The following is a 23,131-nucleotide window of genomic DNA, read 5'->3' as shown; positions in this document are numbered from 1 at the left end:
ACAGAGGAAAACTGTATGTAGCTGGAGGAAGCTGGGAAAGATGTGGAGCTATCACTTCTGTTGCCTATATTACTTCACCAGTCTAATCACTCATCTAGCAACTATATCCAAGCTTGTACACTGGGAATAAGGATGAATGAACTACAGGGATCATAAGTGATCAACAGCACAGCAGATGTGTCATTTCATCATCATGCAAAATCTATGAATATGAACATCTCAAAGTTCTTTTTCTTACATCTTGAGGGGATCCACTTTCATAAATGAAAATACTCTGTATGTGACAGGGGCAAAAGGAGGGGAAAAAAAGGCAGCATACACCGTTTTCCTCTCTTGGGAGAGGAATGTCAAAGAATCGCACAACATAAAAATCTATTAAATTGATGTACACCTACCAGTGCTAATTAGAGGCACACTGTTTGAAACTGTGAAGCCTCTTTCGTAAGGCAGCACTACAATGACTTATTTATCTGCTGATTGTTTTTGTCAGGTTGATTTTTATCAAGAAACAAAATCTCTACTTAAAAATAAACAAAATCAGACTCAGAAAAGAGTAAACATATTTCATATTGCACTTGGAAAAGTATATAGATTTTTATAAACTTCTGATGTCAAAACATATCCACTCAAGCTTTCTTAGCAGTGAAAGAAAAAAATTAGCAGAATTTCATATCAGCTTCCCAAAGACTATTTGCTCAGCTGGCCGTGGACATGCAGGCACCCTCTAGCTATCAACAATAGAAAAGAAGGAACTGCACAGCATCCCACAGGCTACAGGATTTGGCACATTCAAGGGCCAAGACAGGAATGATCCAACTGTTCAGGTAAAACAAATATACTCAGGTGTAAGCAAAACACTGCAGCACCTGCATCTCCTCCAATAGACCAATATTTCTGTTCAACACTTTTCTAGGCTAACTTCTGCCCTGTTTTCATCTGTGAAGAGGAAGAGACTTCTCAGCCAAATGAAATAATTAAATAACCTGTTCTATGCTTAAATGTCAGTTTGAAAAAAGAAATACACACATTCTCAGACAGATTTATTTCACAGTGAGAAGGGTGAACTTTCAGACTGTCCACAGCCCAGTGTCAGCAAAGGTCCTCTGGAAATCGTGGGAGTTCTGTGTGTCAGAGCTACACAGTTTTGCAGTTTTCAGTTCTTCATGGTTATGTCAATCCTCTTTACTATGTTTGATACAAGCAGTAAAACAATGGAAGTGTTTAAAAGATTTACTTATGATTTTAACTCTGAATCAACCAGGAATTTCTTGGAAATGATGACTAGATGCCGAAGGATAAATGGGTTCTCTAGTGGGAGTTTCCATCTCCCACTACGGTTTAATGAAGATTCCAGTAGGAAATCCTAAAATTTTAACTGAAGACAAGGAGACTTATTTTTATACATCACACAGGCTCCACTTTATGAGCTGCTAGTTTCCCGATAGGCAACAAAAAGCCCTTTGGTTAAATACAGACACTGGAATAAAGTGTCAGTTAACAGTAATTTCATCCAGCGAGTGCTTTTGCCTATACATTCTAACGAAGAAAGATTATTTTAAGATTAGAGCACTGAAAAGGAAGAAAAAAATTGAAAAAGGAGAAAAAAAGAACGACAAAGAAATCACAATGTTGCACAGAACCAAAACATCCAATTATGCTTTGATCCTGGTTTGAATTTTAAATGTTACTGTCATCATTATTTTCTATCACACAACTTCTTTCAGTGATTACTTGATATCTATGATATATGTCAAATGTACAGAAAACAAAGCATGTTATAGGTAGAAGTAGTAGCTTATCTTGCAGACATAACAAAACCCATCTCTCAAACATTATTGAGAAACCTGTCAACAAAGCAAATCAAGCACCAAGTGGAAATGAGACATAATGCTTAATTCCCTCAATCAGCATTTTCTTGCTTGCCAGGAACACCTCTCTTGGGTGGGCTGACAAGGTGCAAGCTAATTTACAGATCCAGGAGGAGTCAACTGCATCCAGATAGCACTGCTCCCAGTGCTAATTAAGAGGAGACTCAAAAGTAAAGTTCACTCGGAAATGGTAGTGAGGGAAAAAAATAACTGAAGAAAATGTTGACTGTTATGAAGAGCAAACAACAAAGCAATCGTCAGATCTTTCTATCAATTAAATTACTGTTGTTTCCAGATTAAAGATTTCAGAAGTGTTATATCAAGCATACAGAAAAGGTTACTTGTCTGGACCACGGAGCTGCCCAAGCTTTCTAGATTGCTGTAAACACTTTCTGAGTGAACTCACAAGATAGCATTCAAAGCGCCCAGCAAGGAACGACTTAGAGCCCATAGAATTTATCATGTATAATGTGCCTCAATTTTACCTGTCATTTCTGCTGTATATAAATGGCAAAGAGTGCAGAAAAGAACCAGTCAACATTTTATATCTCCTATCTTCCACACTCTCCCGGAGTGGGGTGCAGTGTTCCACTTCATGTACTGCCCTCATAATACGATTCACAGTCGCAGAACAATTCTCAAGAATCTATGCAGTTACAACACAGGTTCAACTAATTTTTACAGGATAAAGAAAGTAATGGAATGAAAGTTAACTGAAGCTCTCTTTACATGTTTTCAGAGCAGAGTCATTAATAAATCTTTAAAATAATGCTGGTACCTCACCCTTAAAATTAAATAATGAAAAAATTAATACACCAAACAAATGCTGTGTTGATATTGGTTGTTTCTTCAAAATATATTTATTCACTCTAGCTAGCTAAAAGAAAGACTGACTTTCTTGCTCTCTCACCCCTTCCCATAAGTGATCAAAGGTGTTTGTCATGTTTCCCCATTTACCCACAACAGCAGGGTGTCCCTCAGCAGTCTGCTCCTTTCAGATCACTTATATCTGCTGGAGAGAAGACTCCTTTAAAAAGAACTCAGTCTTTGGTAAAAATCAGTCTTTCACTGACCCATTCTCTATGGGTTCTCAGAGTACACAATCTTGTTTAGATCCTCTTTTTCTTGAGAGGAGCATGCTGGTTTTCAATCTCAAACTGATTCATTTCTTTCAATCATGCCTCCATGATACCAACAGTCTTAATAGTAAAGCAAAGAAAAATAGTCATTTAGTAACACATAAGCTTTGGGTACAGTATTTAAAAAGAAAAAAAACAAAAACAAAACCCAGAATGGTTTAACTTATCAAAGGATATGTGCACAACTTAGACATCACTAAAGACTCTTTGCAACACCAAGTAGTTTGTGGCTTAAAACCCTTTTTTCCTTTATCTTTCCTTTCCTTTGGCCTGCCAGCCACCCCCATCTCTTCCGTTCTGAGCTGCTTCCCTTTCATGACACCACCCATAGGCTCAAAAATTGAGAGATGGGCCTATAAAAACCATGTATGTATTTGCATAGTAAATTATGGCCTCAACAAAAATTCACAGTATAATGAATAACTAAAAGATGAAACTTTTTTTATAATTCATTCTATATTTCATTGCAAAGTACCTACCTGAACATGTCTCCTAAGCCTTTCAGCATTCCTTTCTTTGCCTTAATTTTATCCTTCTCTTTATCTCGATCTTTCTTCTTTTCCTTTCCAGCTTTTTTTCTGTCACCTTTATCTTGGCTTCCATTCATTTGTCTCTCCAATGAGTGGGATGGCTGGTCACTTGCTGTGGACACAGATTCTCTACCAGATCTTGAGCTCTCCTCTGTGTCTTCCTCCACTGAAAGCACATTATTAAGAAACATCAGTGGGATAAGAACAAACAACAAGGGTAGGCTTTTTGGTATATTCCATAAAGTATTTTGAAGGAGGATATATGCACAGCCACAATATACTCATATTTTTTTTAAAAATCAATATCTGCTCACATAGGGGTTTCCAAGGATGTTCATTAGAACTATAAAAGTACTAAAAGCAAGGAATTCACCTTTGCAAATCTCTCTGAAAAACATGATTTGTACTTTGTGGGTACTCTGAATAATGTGTGGATTAATAAAGAGGATTAGCAAAGCGATGTTAATTGGCCCATTTTGTTTCAGTATCTAAATCAGTTGAGGAGAGCTTTAGAAATATCTGCAAGAAGAAACAAGAGCAGTGCAGCATGCCTTGTCGGTAAATTCTTAGTCCTAATCTCATAAAAATATGAAAGTCATTAAGGAGTGTTAATCCTCAACGCAAGCCTTAAGACTTTTTCTTCTTCCACAAGTAACATAATAGTTTTGTTATGCTACTTCATTTCCTGGAGCCATTTAAAACACATCATGCACTATGATTTTTATTTTTGTTGCTATTCTTGGTTGAGATGGGGTGGCCTGGGAGATTCAGGTGGGGAGATTTCACCCAGCGGAACAAGTAAAATCCTTTAAGGACAGATAAAGTGTTCATTCTCTGTTTCTAATCCAAGACCAAGACTCCTAAAGTATACCCAAGGTTAGATTTAACAGACCACATGTAGTTCAGAAAGTTTGAAAGAAAAATGACCAAAAGAAAAAATCCATTAAAAAACTGAAAACTCCTCAAGGAGTTTAGTAAGAAAAAAACAAACCACTTCAAGCTGGTGGGTCAGAATCCTTCACTGTATGGCTGGTGAAGCTGTGACTTTCCATGAGCTCCAACATTTCATATCATCACATTATAAGTAGGGCTGCAATCATCTCTCAGTTTTCCAGTAGACAGCACAAAGCAGCAATTAGGATCACAGATGCATACTTAGTGCTGTCTCCTGTAGCTCTAATGAACACAAAGGTTCCAAACAACTTCTGGCAGTAGAAGTTGAAAAATACCGTTTTGCTTTATTATTGTTATTATGTTTACTTATTACTATTTATTAGAATTACTAACTATAAGAATAAATTATTTTTTATAAGTTATTTATGTTACTATTTTCATATCAAGCCAGTATAGTTACAGACAGCAGGCTCAAATTCAAATGTTCCCATCCCTAGTTAAGCATGACCCCTGACTGTGTACTTGCCTGTCTAAACCTTGACAAAAGAACTGATTTTAAGTACAAAAGTCACATAGATCACAGAGTCTATGGAAAAGAAAAAAACTTCTGCACTTAATAAGATTTGGAAATGGGCAGAGCTTATAGAAGGAAAAAAGAATAATTTTTTTCATTTTCCTAGTTTACCACTTCTTAATATTATTCCTGCTAATATTACTCAAGATCTCAGCAACTGTTCTATAGCCAATAGAAAAGTATAATTCTCTAGAAATTTCTCATATATGGACTACTGTAGATTGTAAATTTGCTTTTCTTAGTCATCATTCATATTGACCTTAAGAGTAAATCATTGAACCTGAAAAAATCTACAAATCACTGACAAAGCCATTCAATATTGTCTCATTTCTCTCTCAGACACTTGCTTGTAAGATACTTTTTATTTATTAGTATTACAATCCACTGTCCAACAGACTTATTCACCAAGTATCAAGACTTCTGTAAATATTCTCCATCACCAGAAGATCACATAAACATATTTCAAGAAAAACATTCCATGTCAGATATATCTCAACACTAATAACTATTTTTGAATCTCAGCTAGTACTCTGAAGTACAAACCACCAAGAAAAAAAAAAAAAAGGAAAAAAATCCCAAAACCAAAACAAGGCCAGGTCTTGGCGTTTAATGTTAACTTGTCTTCAGGACTGCTATGAGTAAAGCAGATGATACACCTTTTCAAATGTAGACACAGTTTTAATATTCATATAACTGTATTTTATGAAACTAATAGGTCCTATACATGCCCCTGTACTAGCTGTTCTTGTACCTTTTTTGGTCACAGCATTTCTTAATCAGTGTCTGGAATGATATTTAGTTATTATTAAAAGAGTTATAGAAAAACACTTTGAAATAGAGATGTTAATTTTTTTGCACATTAATTTATAGCTACAATCTGTTCCAGTTAAAACCAACTAGACATTTAAAAGATTGTACTTGCAAACGAATATAATTAGTAAAAAAAATCCCCTGCATTAAATTTCTGACGAATTTTGAAGTCAACTCTTTACTTGGAGCTTCATTGGTAGAATTTTAAAGATGAACCACTTTGACCTATGTTTGAGCATATTCATATAACAATACACTATATTAATCAAAAATGTATATTGTGTACTGTGCTATCCTGAGCTGCTGAACAAGTTGTCATAACAATGCTTTTGCTTATTATTTATTTTGCATATTCTATGGAGAGAATATTGCCTCCTTTTCCACACTGGTGCTGCGAGGTATATTTGTCTATCATACACAGTTTGCTTGCAGTTAGCTCAGTAGCTTAGACTGAGGCCTGTGAACTAGGATGCCTGTCCTCCTGGAGTAAACACTGGTCTCTCTATTGGACTAAAGTGATTTCCAGTTTTCTTGAAAGGACTCAACATGAAAAAACGTGTTTCACTTTAATGCAGCACAGTCATTCCGCAATTAACATACACCTAATTACTAGTGTTTAGAACAAATGCAAATGCTGCTCAATTAAAATTCAAGCCCAGGCTACAAATGAAACTTCTAATTTTTGTTATGTTGCAGTAATGACATTAGGTTATTGCAAAACGCAGAATGTATTTGTTTTGGTGCTGTTATTTCCTTCCTTTCCTGCAACCTCCTGTCTCCCATTCGGGATGTCGAAGCCAAAAAATTAAATTGGAGTATATTTTAAACATCAATTAGACCTGAAAACTAGTGTCATTTCATGAACCACACTGTGCTACGGAGAACTACACAAACAGGTATTATGAAGCTATTCTCCTAATTAGCCCATAAAATGGAAAAGATGCACATGAGGAATCAAAGCTACTTAATGTGAAGCTATTTTGCCACTAAGCTTCTAGGCCTCTTATTGTGATATTTAATACAGCCCTAGATTCTAGCAATTAAGATTCGGCAAAAGATTAGAAAGGTTTGTCCATCTCTCCCAATCCAAATGCTTTGTTCTCATTCATGACACTAAAGATAAACATTTTGCTTCCAGTCAGCTATTTCAAGTATTAAGAAAAAAAGAACCTAAGACAAAAACAACAAGAAAAATGATCTGTAAAAGCTGAACACCCACACCTTTCCACAAATGTTCCTTCCTTACAGCCTCTAAAACTCACACATGTCTTCTCAAATACTTAAAATGTTACTCCAGAACTGGTCATTGTCATCTGATTTTCACCCTGGAGTTAGTAATTCAAAAGCATACTGTTCCAAGGACAGCAAGGACATTTAGAAGATTCAGCCCCTTTGCCACATATGCTACCTGCATTTCTTATGGGTTTTGTACATGGGATTCCTCTATACAATATATTGCAGTTAGGAATTCCTCTATATGTACGTTAGGAATTCCTCTATACAGTATATTGCAGTGCTATTATTTGCTACTCTGAAGTATGGAAGACAAAGAAACACTCCTAGAACTGAAACACTTGGAGGAGAAAGACAAAAAAAATTCAAGACAAATGGATCCAACCTCAAGGGCATCAGCAAATTGACCTCCAACATGTTTGCCTGGGTTTTGTAATGAGAGAAAGCCACATTTTAATTTCAAACAATTATGGATTAATTAAATACAATTTACAAAAACTTAGGCAATGTCGTTATGGCAGCAGTGAGGCATTAGTTACGTTAGGACCAGATTGCTAAACTCCTACATATTCGTATGTGCCCAGGCTTTGTCCAGCTGAAGATACCATTTAGTAAATTCTCTGGAATCTAAGGCCACATATAATTTACATAAAGTGGAGCAGACTGCACTTCTTTGAGTTTTAACACAGATACAGACATGCTTTCAGAAAGACAGGCAGCATATGGCTGGGACAGCTCTTAAGTTCCCACGGCCACCAAGAGAAAAAGATGACCTCGAAGACTGAATTTTTTCCAACCAACTCACTATATTTGCTTTGGTATTCATCTGCTTCTATGAACCTGGCACATAAAATCTCTGGATTACTTCTTAGATGTTTCATTACAATATGTGGAAGCTATTAGAACACAACTCAACAGAAGGCATAGTTCTACACATATAGCTTGGTCACACTTTGCTCAGCCTTTCTTTATTGTGTGAGATCTGACAACAGCCTCACTCTTGCTCTCTTATGACATGAGATGGCTCTTGGTCCACCAGTGCTAGACAACTTCATCCAAACTCACTCATGTCATCTCAAAAAGATTCACCCTACGTCATCTCAAGCACAAGTCTTATGAGGAGAGGCTGAGGGAGCTGGGGCTGTTCAGCCTGGAGAAGAGGAGGCTCAGGAGAGACCTATCACTCTCTACAACTCCTTGAAAGGAGGTTGTAGCCAGGTTGGAGTTGGTCTCTTCTCCCAGGCAACTATCAGCAAGACAAGAGGGCATGGTCTCAAGTTGTGCCAGGGGAGGTTTAGGTTAGATATTAGAAAGAATTTCTTTACAGAGAGGGTGGTCAGACATTGGAATGGGCTGCCCAGGGAAGTGGTGGATTCTCCATCCCTGGAGATTTTTAAAAAGAGACTGGATGTGGCACTTAGTGCCATGGTCTAGTAACCACAGTGGTATTGGACCAAGGGTTGGACTTGATGATCTCTGAGGTCCCTTCCAACCCAGCTGATTCTGTGATTCTATGATTCTATGATCTCGATTTCAGCCAGTTTTGGCTGCTGGTTTTGGCTGGGATAGGGTTAATTTTCTTCCCAGTGGCTGGTTTGGGGCTATGTTTTGGATTTGTACTGACTACAGGGTTGACAATACAGAGATGTTTTTGATGTTGCTGAGCAGTGCTTACACAGAGGCAAGGCCTTTTCTGCTTTTCGCACTGCCATGCTGGCAGGGAAGTTGGGGGTGCACTGGAGGCTGGGAGGAGACACAACCAACAGGTGACCCAAACCGACAAAAGGGATATTCCAGACCATATGACATCATGCTCAATATATTAAGTTGGGGGTAGAAGAAGGAAAGGGGGAGACATTTGCAGTGAGGTGGTTTGTCTTCCCAAGTAACCATTACACATGATGGGGCCCTGCTCTCCTGGAGATGGCTGAACCCCTTCCTGTCCATGGGAAGCAGTAAATTAATTTCTTGGTATGCTTGGCTTGTGTGTGCAGCTTCTGCTTCCCTATTAAACTGCCTTTATCTCAACCAATGAGTCTTCTACCTTTTGCCCTTCCGATTCTCTCCCCGATCTGGCTGGTGGGAGAGTGAGTGAGTGGTTCCGTGGGGCTTGACTTCTGGCTGGGGCTAAACCATGACACCATTGCTCCCACGTAAAGGATACAGAGGGTTCCAAATATTTCCTTCCTACTATCTATGCAGTGCATTAACAAGCTCAAAACATCTTACCCAAATCTCATAAACCTATACTCATCTTGAAAGCGCTGCATGACAACAGTTTTGCTATATTTTTTATCAAATGAAGTTAAATCATCTGTAACGTCTGGGCAAACCTCAGGTATCTGAAGCCTCAAAGCAGGATATTACTATCAGTGGGCTTACACCAAACAGAGCCTTCTATAAAAACATGGTCTTGCGTCCCAAAAGACCATAGGCATGCAGGTTGAAATGAGCAGGATCACTACACATTTTCTCATACCTATTCTTCTACTAGCCAGAAATAGATTGACAGCCAGCAGCACCAGACCAGCATTTAGCTTCACTGCTGCATGAAATTGTTAGGTGCTGAAAAAGCAAAGCAGAATTAATTCTGTCCGTAACTACCTCTGAGAAAAGTGACTGGCAAAATGACCTCCCTTTCAGTCTCAGAACTCTTTAGAAAAAGGCAGATTAAAAAAAAATAAAAAAATTAAAAATAAAAAAGTGCTTAAATAAGTATATTTAGGGAATGAGGCCTATGAAACAGACTTTCTGAAACTAAAAAATTTTTTAAAAAGAAGAGAGTAAAAAATTCCTTTTCAAGTCTTTTCCATTAGCATTCAAGCTAAATACTTTACTACTTCAACCTTCCCACCATCATCTTCATTCATAAACTTCTAACTAGCTGCAGGTTGATTAAAAAAAAATTCTGCTGGTGTGTGACAAGTTGAAAGTAGTACAACATGAAGGTTAAAAATTCAATGATTTTAATACAACCCCTTCTTGAGGTAATTTACCATTCATACTATTTTCATTCAATACGAGTTGTCATTTTACCAGCCCATTCTTACATAGTTCAATAATGATAAGGTTAGCTTTGAAGTGATTCTTTTATGTTAATGACATTCTCCACATGTTGGGTCATACTTCAGGTTAAAGAACTGAAAATGTAAATGAATGCCCATTAGGGTGGGTAATAGCTGATCATTAACTTTATATTTTATTAGATCTGCCAGCCTTACTCACCCTAATTAAAGGACAGTGATTTCTTTTTATTCCCCCCCCCAACACTACAAATGTACTTTTCAAAGTTATACACATATATTTTTGTAACATAAATTTAGTGAGTTTATTTGTCTTTTTCCCTAAATTTTTTTCTAATTTATATTAGTACATTAATTAGCTGTCTTACAGAAAATTTTCATCGTAATTTAAGCAAACACTCAACCAATAGTCTTATTTTCGCATTTTAGAAAGGAAGAAAGCTACAGAATTTTGTGATCTGTTAATGTAAATGACAGGAAAAAGCCTAAAAAAAAAATTGATGAAGTTAGTTCTATTCTTTTAAAATACTAAAATTATCTTCTACTACTTTAGTCACTCTGAAGAAATCAACCTATGTTGTTAACATTCGTTATGCAGAATAGTTTACTTACAAGTTTCCATGCCTTCATCATCATCATCTGCTACAGGTTTATCATAGGATTTGTCTATGGCAGCTCTGAAGCTTTCGTTGCAGCCTCGTCCTCGGATAATTCGCGGGCGCGGACGGTGGAAGGGAATGTCACCATTCAGAGTCACCTCAGCAACGGCTGTCTGCAGGCTTTCTAATGAGCTGGATTTCTTCAGACCTAATGAAGGCCCCACATCTCTGGTTGGGGAACCTTAGTGATTTAAGGGGGGGAAAAAATGTAATTAGAATTAGTATTGAGAACTGCATGCTTGATTATGCATATCCATCCTGAAAGTCTTTGGGGACACACTTAACATTATTCACATCGTCTCTCAATAATCTGTAGGGAATTCTCCACAGATTTGTTGGTCTCAGAAGCGAATGAGTATGTCAAGTCACAGTCAACGAAACAGACAACATTAGCAAAGTCTGGCTTTTCAAATCAGTGAAGAGAGACCAACATCCATTACTATTATTTTAAACAATTTAAATTATAAAGAAACCATGGGGCTTTAAAAACATAGCTCATAAAAGCAACAGAGATGCATATCTAATGGAATTAAACAAAACTATTAATTATTTTTTGTTTGAGCAGAAAATTTCATCTGTACTAGCAACTGATGAACAGAGAGCTGATTATGGGCATGAATCCTACTGTGTTTAGAGTGAGAGTCTTGCAAAGTAGCCTGACTTCTGGCGTCAAAGAACACACTGTTTGTTTGAGTTTTAAAGACTTGCATCAAATTGCTAACAATTTCATAATTAAATGTTTCTAAGAAATATCAGTTGACTTGCTCAGATTTTGTGAAATTGCTTAAAATAATCTGTGGAAAGGACCCAATTGGACAAGCAATACCAGTTATCCGCCTGGAAAAGAAACACGCTCCTGGCAGTCACCATGTTGAAGTTTGGGCAGCATTACAGCTGGGGCTGAGGGCAGCTCTTATTGCTGCAGCATGTCCAGAGAAAACCCCAGGCAGTATTCTGCAAAAGCTTTTCTCTATCTGGATTTTTCTTCTCAGGTTTGTGGACTAAATGTATAGCCTCTGTTCTTAGATACACTCTCACAGTGCAAATCACCTGACAATTGCACAAATTAGATCTCATATTAAAGTTTAAACTGGGAGAAATATTTCAAGGGGGGTAAAAAATCACCGCATTTATTTAAAGTGATTTTATTCAAAAGGGCAGTACAGTCTTGGCCAGATTTTGCATAGGACTTGGGACTGGAGAGCAAGATGAGGTGGTACAACATCACCATGGCTACATTTCCTGAAATTATGAGACCAGAGCCCTCTCTACCCCGAGGGAGCAGAACAGATAAATGTTGTGGCACCACAGCAGTCAACGTGGTGGGCTGTTACTCAGTTGAAATCAGTATCCTTATCTGAGAGAGGCACAGAAAGATAAATTTCACAGCCAGCCACCAATGAGAGACAGGGCTAAGACCTGAACCCTCAGATACACCAAACCTATGAACAGTATATTAGTAAGCATGGTCTTAAAGCACGGTGAATAAAAGCGTAATAAAGGAAAACTTTTCTTTAAGTATTTATCTCAGAATAATATAAAGTTCTGAAGTTGATCCCTATTCTGGTAGATATTAGGAGAGAGAAGAGGGGCAGTACCAGTCACTGCTCTTATGAAGGGTATGTGAAGTTACCTTAAAATGGGGAAAACTGCTACTACACTACTAAAACTATTCAGTATTGGTTGGGGAAGAAGAGGGTTACTGGCCCCACAGAAAGGATGCAGAATAGCAGCATGACAAGTCTTCTCCATGTAATTTGTTAACTTGGTACGAGATGGAGCAAAACAGCAAATGCCTTCATTTTCTATTCAGCTATGAAAAGTCTGAGAAATTACATTAAACTGAAATTCCTCAGAGCAAATAAATTAAAACAGCAGCTATCAAAGTATTCCCCTTCAGCTGACCTACTTATGAGATGAACTTGTAAACAGAAACAAACTAAAAATCCTCTCTCACAGGTCTACACAACTCCTGCAGTTTGATTCCCCCAGCAGTCCATAGACTTGCTGCTTGGACCCTTGGCCAAAAGTAAACACACCTCAACAAATGAGAACTTTTCTCTTTATGAACTCACATCTCCTAGAAGAAGCCACCCATTCACTCACAGCCTGTAAGTGTTGGAGGGCTGAGGGCCATGAGGATGGTTGGGGCCAGAGTGCAATGGCCAGCTGGGATCAGGGAGGGTTGGTGGCTTCCCAGCTGTGCTAACAACCTGCAGTCCAGGGTCACCAAACTTCTGAACATGGGCTGAAGTCTAGGGGAAGCATTTCACATAACATTCTCTACCAATTAAAAGAACTCCAATTAAGACAGTTCCCTATAAAACTGTTCACTTTCTAGTTTATGCCAAATCCTGCTATTCTTCCACTACACGAGAAGTGCAGTACACAAGAAGTGAGACTTTATTTTGCTTTTTACTTTTCAAGACTGTATTTTTTTTAAAACAGTTCATGAGACAGAAAAAAAATGGATGCAACATTTTGAAGGAAAAAAGAGGAAACAGGACAATCATATATATCATAAACCAGCTGTTTGACAGATCCTATTTCATATACAAAAGGAAAGAGTGTCCTCTTACATGGCAACTTACTGTAAACTTCCTTATTTCACATTCTGCTTTGCAACCTTCCAAATGAAATTATCATATATTTTTTTTCTAATTACCGAGTGGTTTTTTTTCTAAACAGTAATTATAAAGAAGGTATTTATGTGCCCATTTATGTTCATAAAGGACATTAAGAAAAATTCCATTTACTGACACCCAATACAGATCTTTGTGAGAACCATATGTATGTAAGTTGTGCTTTCCCAAAGGAAAAGCTAGATTGGATATGAGCTAATGTTGAGTACTGTAAAACTAATAATGGATTACAGAAATGATAAGAATAATTATTGAACTTGGGTGGCCATGAACACAAACGTGAACAGGTTGAGGAATCTGAAAAGGGGAAATCTCCTTTCACAAGCAATTTAAGCACTGTGATCATAAAGCTATGTATATTTTAATATCTTCTATGGCTACTTCATAGCAAGTCTACTATTTTCAAAACATATAGTTGTTTCCCTGTAAATTGAGTGAAGAATTTATTACTAGAATGTGCCAGCCAGAAAGTGAGTTGTTTACTGATAATCTGGTAAGAAAAAGCAAACTTTCTTTAAAATGGATTCTGTTTAAAATTTATGAGTCACATCAAAACCTTGTTTTCTAAATACAAAAATGTCAGCATTTTCTTCCAGCCTTTACAGCACTGGTGGTAATCATCAGAAATGTTATCTGCTGAGAATGACTTCTACTTCTATTTTGACACCAGAATTTAAAGTAGGAAAAAAACGAGCGGAAAAGACACATCTACCTAAAGCATATTTATATGACTGAGGATGAAAGGGATCCTTTTATCATTTTTAAAATTTGAATTTTATCAAAATTTCCCTTTCCAATGATTTTCTTAACAAATATCCTTTGAGGTAGCTTCATCCCTCTGTAGCACAGGAGCCATCCTGCCACCGCGTGCGTACTCTCCTCACACGCTCGGCCGTACGGTTCTGCTCTACACACCCCATCCATCTCTTAAGGGCTTCGTACATGCTCACACCATTCTGCCAAGCACAGCCCCTGCCCATCACACATGCATCTCCACTCCCTATGTCCCCAGCTGGGGGACAAGGGCCAAGCCTTGTCCTCCTGGCCATGCAGCCACCCATCCCCTGCTCATGCATGGCTGTGTGTGTCAGCCGTCACACGTAACTTCACAGCACCTACAGTTCCAATGAGACATTTAACACACAGACATCACATGGAGCCTATGTGATGCTTCCCACTCCAAGTCCTTTGCCTCTCCCTTGCACTGATGCTGTTTAATGACTCATTGTGCCTCCACTTATCTCACCTTATGTGAATTATTTATACAGTGACACAAATCCGCTTGGGCCATTTGCAAAGGCAAAACTCGTGGTGTCAAAGGCTATATGATGTTTCCTCCAGTGAATAATTTTTGCCAATAAGGTAAATTTTTCATCAGCACATTCTTTTAAGTCATTTAAAATGACAATTTGTTTCCTTTCTGAAACATTATTTTTATGAACTATCAAGTAAATGCTACCTGCAACTAATGCCAAAATCTTCTCTGGATTTGATTTAGCCAGTTTTCCAAAGGCATGAAGTCTACTTTCTAAACACTTTCTTGAAGGACATTAGCAGTCAGTCTATTTACTTACTAACATCTGCTCCATTACATTTGATAAATTCTTCCATTTCTAGTTCAATTCAGACACTAAGAGAGTAACACTTCATCTGGGGAGAGCAGGGGAGGAATAAAGCAAGAATCTGCATTAAAAACAGTTTAGTTTTGGTTCCATTTAATAAAACAGTTTACTTAAAAAGCACTGTGTGAAATAATAAATAAATAATTTAAATAAATGTTCTCTGACTTTTTTTTCTTTTTTTTTTTTTCATTTTCATAATGTGTACATGGACGAATAACCACCCAGAGCTATAGTATGCTTGGGACTCTATAAATGAGCCATGCTCAATTGCTACTGAATATACTTCTAACCTCTAGGATGAACTGTAAACACTGCAAGGATTAGGTAATTCAAATGAACTATAGAAAGAAAAATAATTAAAAAACTATTACAGTAACTAGGGCTGGTGAGTTCCATGCTCTCCTTTTCAGCCAATACTATTAAGTCCAACTGTGACAGTAACAGAGTTTGTTTTTATCTTTTCTAAAGTAAATATATGTTGAAGTTTTCTGGCTTCTAGAGTTCATTAAAGCATAGTTCACCACACATTTGAAGCATTTTTTTCCCTAGAACCAGACAATTTTTAAGCCAAACTACAGTAAGTGGTTTGTTTAACAGCCACATCCATCTTCAGTAATGGGAGAAATCCAGTGTTTATATACAAAACCTGGTTAAAAGCACGCAAGATAAATAAAATAAAAGTACAGTGAAAGGTGTTTTTCCTTTTTTCCAGCCACTGAACTTTCTATGCAAAAATATGTAACTGCCAAGTCCAGATGGTATGGTCATGCTCTTTCACCCGTGTTGTCCAACTTTTTTCCTTTTTGGAATTTAATCCAGGTGTTACATGTAGAGAAAAACTACGCTCAATTCATACCACCCTCTATTTGATACCACCAAAACCACTGTGCACTTTTAAAACCTAGGCATCATATTTTACTAAAACACACAGGTTTTATACCATTCTAATCACATCACATTCAAAGAGGCAGGTTAATAAGAAAATTAAAAATAATTTATAATAATTATGAGTTTGATCTTTAACTCCTTTCTATGTGAATAATGCTCAGGGGTGAAGGCAGTTCCTAAGCACTGATTATTACCACAACCATTAATACAATTCATACATTCACACTCTGATGGCTTTAATACTTCAAAACATTCATACATTTTAATTTTGTGTACTCATTCTTAATTTGTAAAGCTGCAAGTCTGTGGCCATATTCTTCAACATTTTAAGAGTCAGAAGACTTAGCTGATCAAATAAAAATTATAATTTTATCACTTGATTACTTATAGCTTTTCAGTATTCCTACTCATGTTATAAAGTCTGGTTAAACAGAGAAGCAGTTGTGAATTAGTAATTGTAAATTCTGTATGGAATGCACTACTCCTTAAATCATGCTAAAATAAATAATATTTTCAGGTTAAAAAGGTGAATTGTTCCTAATTAGAGCTAAGTAATGTTATGGTGTCCTCTGGATCTAGCCTAATTAAAATAGCATTCCATAGGTCAAAAGCTAACTTATATTAATAAATCATAAAGGTTCATAATTGCAGTTGGTGCATTATTTTAATTACTAATAAAAAATATGCCTTGAAAGCTATTTCTCATTATCATTTTGAGAAACATTACAATGAATGGTATACGGAAAAGATTCTATTTACATATTCTTTTGTTCTTTTACAAGGCTCAGATTTCAGCTCCAAAAGCAAATCAACTTGCACAAATAATCTTCAACTCAGCACACAACATGTATCTGATGACCACTTAAGGCCAAGGCAGCAGTTTTCTAATTAAAATAATTGTTTTCAAGCACTGTGTTAGCACTGTAATAGCCAAACACTCGACTCTTCCAAATCATCTATTCCATGCATTTCAGTTTGAAGCTAGGAGGAGGTTTTCCAAGATTTTTTTTGAAAGGACAAAAAACTTTCAACAACTCCAAATATTTATGAGTTCAAAGTGTAGAAACAGGTGTCTGCCTACAGTCACATGCATGACCTGGTTGAATATAATACCCTAGATACTTGTCTCTATAGAAAATTTTCTTTTTCTCTACAACTTGATTATTCACAACAATAGAAAGCAGCCATGCAAGTACTGGAATATTCATGTTTTCATGCAATTTGACTGGCAGTTCTGTAATTGTGGTAAGCTGCTTTGACCAAGGTTTCTATAGCAACAGCCTTACTGTCAATTCTTACCTGTTTTCTGGTCATCCATTGTACTGAGCTTAGTCTCGTCAGCTACTGTTAAAAGGTAAATGCATAACGGTTAGCCCAGTTAGTGCCCATGCCCCACATGCATCCAACATTCCTCCTGTTTTGCCTTTTCTTTTTCAAGTTAGGGGACCTTAGAAATGTCACACTTCATGCAAATAAACTGCAACAGTAAGCAAACATTCTGGGCAGAAATGGCAGCAAACTAGTAACCTTCATGCAATGTCAGTCATGTTCACATCACAGGCAGGTACAATATGTTATTTACACGTTAGCACATCGCAACTAGTCAAGACAAGTAATACCACCAACCTTACTGTACCCTGAGGAAGTTGGTGAATTAAGGATTGTAGGTAAGACATTCACAACTATTGTAAAGTAGTGAATTGCATTATAATTGCATTATATCTTATTATTCTAAGTAGAGAATTTTGTGTGTTTAAACAATCAAAACTCACTGTTTAAAGTTACCAGAGTCCACAAATCAGAATCTAAATTCAATAGCAGAAAAATAGATGGGCTCATTAGCAATTACTTATTCTCAGTTGGTTTATGAGTTAAAATGATTAGCTGATTGCCTGTCTTAGCTGTGGCTACTTTATAGGGCTTCTGATACAAATATTAAAACTTGGATCTCTAATAGATGTCAGACTTGCTCCATTTTCTAATTCTGAATTCATCTAAAAATGAGAGAGTCTGAAGGACCTTTAAAGCTAACTGCATTATAACAATGAACTGAGAATAAACCTGGCTACACAGAACAACAGTGAGGTACAGTTTTACCCACTTATTCTAAATGGATCGGTAAAATGCACTTTTCACCTCCATTTTAATAAATACTGTTTATTATGTTTATGTATAACCATATATCCAGAAGGCTACAACATTCGAATGCATGGACACTTACAAACAACAAACAATACACAGGTCACTTAGGCATTTAAGTTAGCATTTTTCTTCCCACAAGTAGACATTATGTGCAGTAGTACTGCATACACACAATGTGTTTGGAATTACAAAATCTATATACTTACAACATGAAAATCAGGTTCAAATAAAAAAAAATTGAAAAAATATCACTCACTACCTAGATCCATGCTTTTGGATTTTCGTGTTTTAACAAACTCCAACTGACTGGCATCTGAAAATTGCTTTGTACGCTTTTCTGACATGCTCTGGCGTCCAAAACCCTCTCGCTGGAAGGCAAGCACTGGATCAACATCTGGACTAAGAGTGCTGTAGGAAGGGAAAAAAATCATGCGAACATTTATCAAGATCACGCAACCTTTCACTCTTCAGAGAAAAGCATTTATTTAGCACGTGACTTCTACCAATGAAAAAGTGTACAGTTTTAAATAAACCACTGCAAGTATTCAGTTACACACACGATGGATTTGTTTTACTTCATCAAGCAATTCTAGTTAAAAAGTATCAAGAATTTCACTTAAGAGCTTAATGAAAGATATACATATCTGGTGCACTATACATATACTATCAGAACATAAAGCCCAACATAGGAATAATTTAAGGGAGAATAAAACAGTTCCTTTTGATTCCTGAGAAACAAATATATTCTATTGATAGAAAATTATGAGATTTTTCTTCTCAAAAAATATTTTCAGTAAAGCATAAATAGAATCTGTCCTGCCTGAAGCCCACAAAGGTTTAAACTTCTTCATTTAAAGACTCTGCATTAAAATTTCTCTCCATATGTGAAATTGCTTGTAAATTTTTCACAGTTCCTCTTGCTTTTAACCTGGCTATGACAGACAACCATATATTTACTCATTGCTTCCCTATAGAAAAAGTGTTCACCACAATGGATCCACTATTAAATCAGAAATGAGGGCAACTGTTCTGAGTTTTGGGTTCTTCTGAAGGTGTGACCGTGGCTGAGTGAGTCAGGTCTTCAGTGAGCTTCATCAGAAGCACGCCAAAGGTAGATTTATTAACGTTGGTCAAACACTGGCAGAATCATGAATGCAAGCAAAATTTGGTATGCAAGCTAAACCTTAGGCTTGCAATTTGTCACCATGGCCACAGCACATGTTAAGAACAATTTAAAAAAAAAAAAAAGCAAGATTGCTTATTGTCAATAAACAGTAGGAAAGAAAACACACAAAGATCTTCTGACTCCTGGAAAAGGGGAGAGCATTTAAATTTCTACTTCAGCTGGCACAAAAAGTAATCAAAAGCATAAAATACTGAAAAATGAGTATTTTGCACCATTGTTATCTATCCTATAAGAAAATGATCCCTCAAAATCCCCCCTTTGATTGTTGTTGTACTTTAAGATACAAAAAAGCTAAGCATTTTGTCACTGAGATCTCTAAGCAGATCTCTAAATGCCATTCAAAATATTGTGTACACACATCGTACTGTTTGGCAGCATACATTTTTTACTGTAAGGGGTAAGTATAATATACATCTCATTCTTAGTGAGAAACAGGCAAATAGTGAATTTCTGCAGAAACTAACTTATAGTTTTAAATTCTGTAACATGTGCATGTTTTTGTACTATAATTTACAAAAGCATCTTTGATCAAGAAACACCTGGGTATTAGGTACAACAGTAAATAGAGGTAAGGAAAAGTGTCCAAAGGCATGAAGTACAATAAAGGACAAAAATCACTATCCACATTACCAGGCAGCTGAGAAGAAATTCAGTCTAGTAATGGCAGATTTACAAATAATAATATATGTGCATGTGACAAGCACATAATACTTCAGTGTGAGCAGGATCAGAGCTTATATGAATAAAGCCAATGTCAAGTGCCTTTTGACTTTAATGTTTCTGGCTCAGGCTCATAATGTTTTACATTTAATTACTGCAACTATTTCAGAGATGTCTGCGCAATTTAGCAACATTTTGAAGCATATGCTTAAAAGCTTTGATGAATCAGAGACCAAACTCAAAAATAACTATTTAGTCTTCACATTCACTCCCACAAAATAGGGAAAAAATTATCTCCACATCATAGAAAGATAAAATTGTCAAGGCCAATATACTATTCTAGCATTTACAGCAATGCAACACATAGCTGAATAAGAACAACCTAAGTCTGAAATGTCCTCCAAAGTGACTCAAACTGAACTCACAGGGTTTCAACACCTTTCATAATCAGATTATAATTGACTTTCCCAAGGCCACACAGAAGTTTCTGGCTCACTGCTACTCAGCCCTGTCTCTGAAGGCCAGAAAAATGTGGTTTTACTATGTGAGAATTAGAAGAGTTCACGTTTGTTAAAGATGACCAGCTTCATCTAGCCAAACAAAATGTATCTGTGACACTTTCTTCAAAAAGGATGAATTTCTAAAACTATTTCTCTTGGCTGTATGCTTCTATTTTTCATATGAGCTTGCTTTGATCCACCTGTATAAAGCTTCTAATAGAGCTGAATATCATTTCCATGTAAACACACCACACACATATATATTGAACTTGAAGTCCTAAGAACAGACTAAAACTCCAAAGTCAAATATAACTTGAAAAGGACACCACAGATCCCTGAGAGAGCAGTGGGCCTGGACACAGCATCAGTGACTGGGAATGTGGGAGACTGGATTCCAGCATTGCCACTGACACCACCTTTAGGGACTTTCTGCTTCCTTGATTTGCCCTTCTCATACCTCCCCTTCCACACACACTTACTAGGGGAATTATTATTCCATGTTTACATAGTATCCTGCACACTAAAGGTGCTACTTAGCACCTTCATCTGAGCCCTATGCAGAGTTATCAATTTTCATGTCCTGTTTTACTTCTATTATTAATGACCCATAAGCATGTTTTAGTAATTAAGGAAGAAGTAGATCATAGGAGTCTGAATGCATGTATATTGTCTAAAAGTATTCAAAAGTCCCCATGAAGAGTCACAACTGCAAAAGCCAATGAGCACAGAGGAGGAACTAATGCCCCTAAAATGCCTCATTTTAATATTTTTCAACTACATCAATAAAAGACAGAAGGTGAATTTAGTGCAAGTCATTAAGCAATGCCAAATGCAATTTACTATATTCTAGCACACTTAACAAATAAGATTTCTGGAATGACAGCTGATCCTTAAAAGAATGTAACCGTCTTCTGACCCTCAATGTTATTAAAATTCCACTTATTAATCCTGTCTTATTGCCCCTTTGTTTTCATAACATTTTCATCAAGGATTAGGGAGATATTGTGAGGCTGGAAAAGCTTACATTTTCTTCTGTGATTCAGAACAGCTGCCATTCTTGTTTGGATAACCCTTCATCCATATTCTTAGTTTTACCCTTTGTGCCTTCCAGCAAAATCATACAATGCACCTTCATTTTACAAGTCTTCCTTCATCCATTAGCAACAGGAAATTAATGCAACACTCTAATTCTAGTGCTATTTACTTTTTTTTTACAGATAGAATACATTAGATAGTTAAGTATGGCACTGATCTACTCTTTTAAGTGTCATTGCATCTGAAGACCTTTACAGTTTCTCATAAACATGCTTAAGTTTTTTGAGCATGATCAATTCCCCAATATCTAATCCCTATTTTCTTTACTGTTACTTTCATTTACAAAGAAGTATATGAAGAGCAAGACACACTGCAGAAATCAATATAAAAGCATCTGCATGTTTCAAATGGGCTTTTACTTTATGTTATAGGTTTTTGCTCATATTTGGCTAAAAAACCCACCCTCAGCAATAAGCTATTACGTGCAAGCTTCGGTACTATTCTATTTAAATGTCTCAGATTCTCAGCTCTAAAAGGTTTTGCAAAAGACAAATGGACTTTTCATGGGCCCAAATTACAGGTATGACTTGTCCACGAGAAAAACTGCAACATTAAAAAAAAAAAGGCAAATGAGGATGAAAGAATTACCTTTTTATGCAATTATTAAAACAGTGCTTAAAACATGGAACTCAATTCCTGGATATAAGATGAAATAAACTAGTATAAAGTAAAGAAGCAGCTGACAGGTGCATATCAGCTGGCAGGTGCTATTGCTGTTTTATTAAGATATTGCTGACATACTCATAACAGGCTCAAGAGACAAGAAAAATAAGAAAATTCATATACTTCACACCATTCGTGGTAATTATCTAGCTTCAAGAAGTGGCAGTGTACAGGGGTGGGCTTTTATTTTGCTATTAATATAGATAATTACAGGACTTGTAAATTAAATCTTAGATCTGTATTAATTGTACTAACTAACCAATAAACAGTATTTCTTTGCCAGAAACCTAAGCAAGTAAATAATGGAGCTCATTGCATTTCTCATTAAGACTCTTTTATTAAAATATATTAATGTAATGGAAGAGTTAACCTAAGATTCACCAAAATTATTTTTATTATGGATTAAACATATAAAGTTACTATCCACAGTTTTAAATGTGCAGCTACTACTTTCCAAATATTTAAATGTAGAGCTACTACAGTAGAGTCTTTGCAAATCATATAACAATATGACTAGTATTTCTTCACACACAAGGAAGAAAAGTAGTTCTTTTTACACAAGCATTAACACTAAAGCAAAACAAAGACCTGCTTTGACCTCTAAGCAGGTTTTAAAAGTACTGTACATTATTAGGAAAAGCAATGAAGTATGCAGAAGTATTGAAAAGCCCTTAGAGATATAATGCAATGTAAAAATAAAATTTTTGTTTTATAGACTTAGAAATATTTACAGTGAGGTTTAAACTCAATTGTTTAAATTTTGCAAAGTTTCTTTTACAAAAGCTAGCTCAGTTGGCAATTAAATCAATATTAAATTGTCAAATTAACACAGCTATATACTGATTTTGTCTTAGTAACATTTCCACAAATATGCTTTAACACAGCACAACACTGCAACCAGAAGTATTTGTGAAGACTTCCTTCCTGAAGCAGGGACAATTACCAGTTTGAAAATAGTAAAATTCAAATGTGAGGAAAAAAACCTAATATTAGCAATAACCAA

The 23,131-nt window shown here is 36.3% G+C and overlaps 1 protein-coding gene across 13 annotated transcripts in view; it reads right to left on the bottom strand.

Annotated features, from left to right (window-relative positions):
• PARD3 (par-3 family cell polarity regulator) overlaps positions 1–23,131 on the bottom strand; it is a 450,340-nt gene that overhangs the window by 135,918 nt on the left and 291,291 nt on the right. For 10 of the 13 annotated variants that reach the window (XM_017820200.1, XM_017820189.1, XM_017820193.1 and 7 more), the window contains 4 exons: positions 18,281–18,432; positions 17,182–17,226; positions 10,684–10,911; positions 3,487–3,703 (listed from right to left, as the gene is read on the bottom strand). In XM_017820200.1, coding sequence (XP_017675689.1) covers positions 3,487–3,703; positions 10,684–10,911; positions 17,182–17,226; positions 18,281–18,432 — 642 coding nt within the window. The remainder of the gene's footprint in view (positions 1–3,486; positions 3,704–10,683; positions 10,912–17,181; positions 17,227–18,280; positions 18,433–23,131) is intronic. The other 3 variants (XM_017820190.1, XM_017820195.1, XM_017820192.1) reach the window with 2 other exon arrangements.

Source organism: Lepidothrix coronata, unplaced genomic scaffold (genome assembly GCF_001604755.1).
Source record: "Lepidothrix coronata isolate B3197 unplaced genomic scaffold, Lepidothrix_coronata-1.0 Scaffold80, whole genome shotgun sequence".
In the NCBI taxonomy this organism is placed as follows: Eukaryota; Metazoa; Chordata; class Aves; order Passeriformes; family Pipridae; genus Lepidothrix; species Lepidothrix coronata.
The sequence above is the reverse complement of the archived record's forward strand: the minus strand, read 5'-3'. Positions and strand labels throughout refer to the sequence as shown.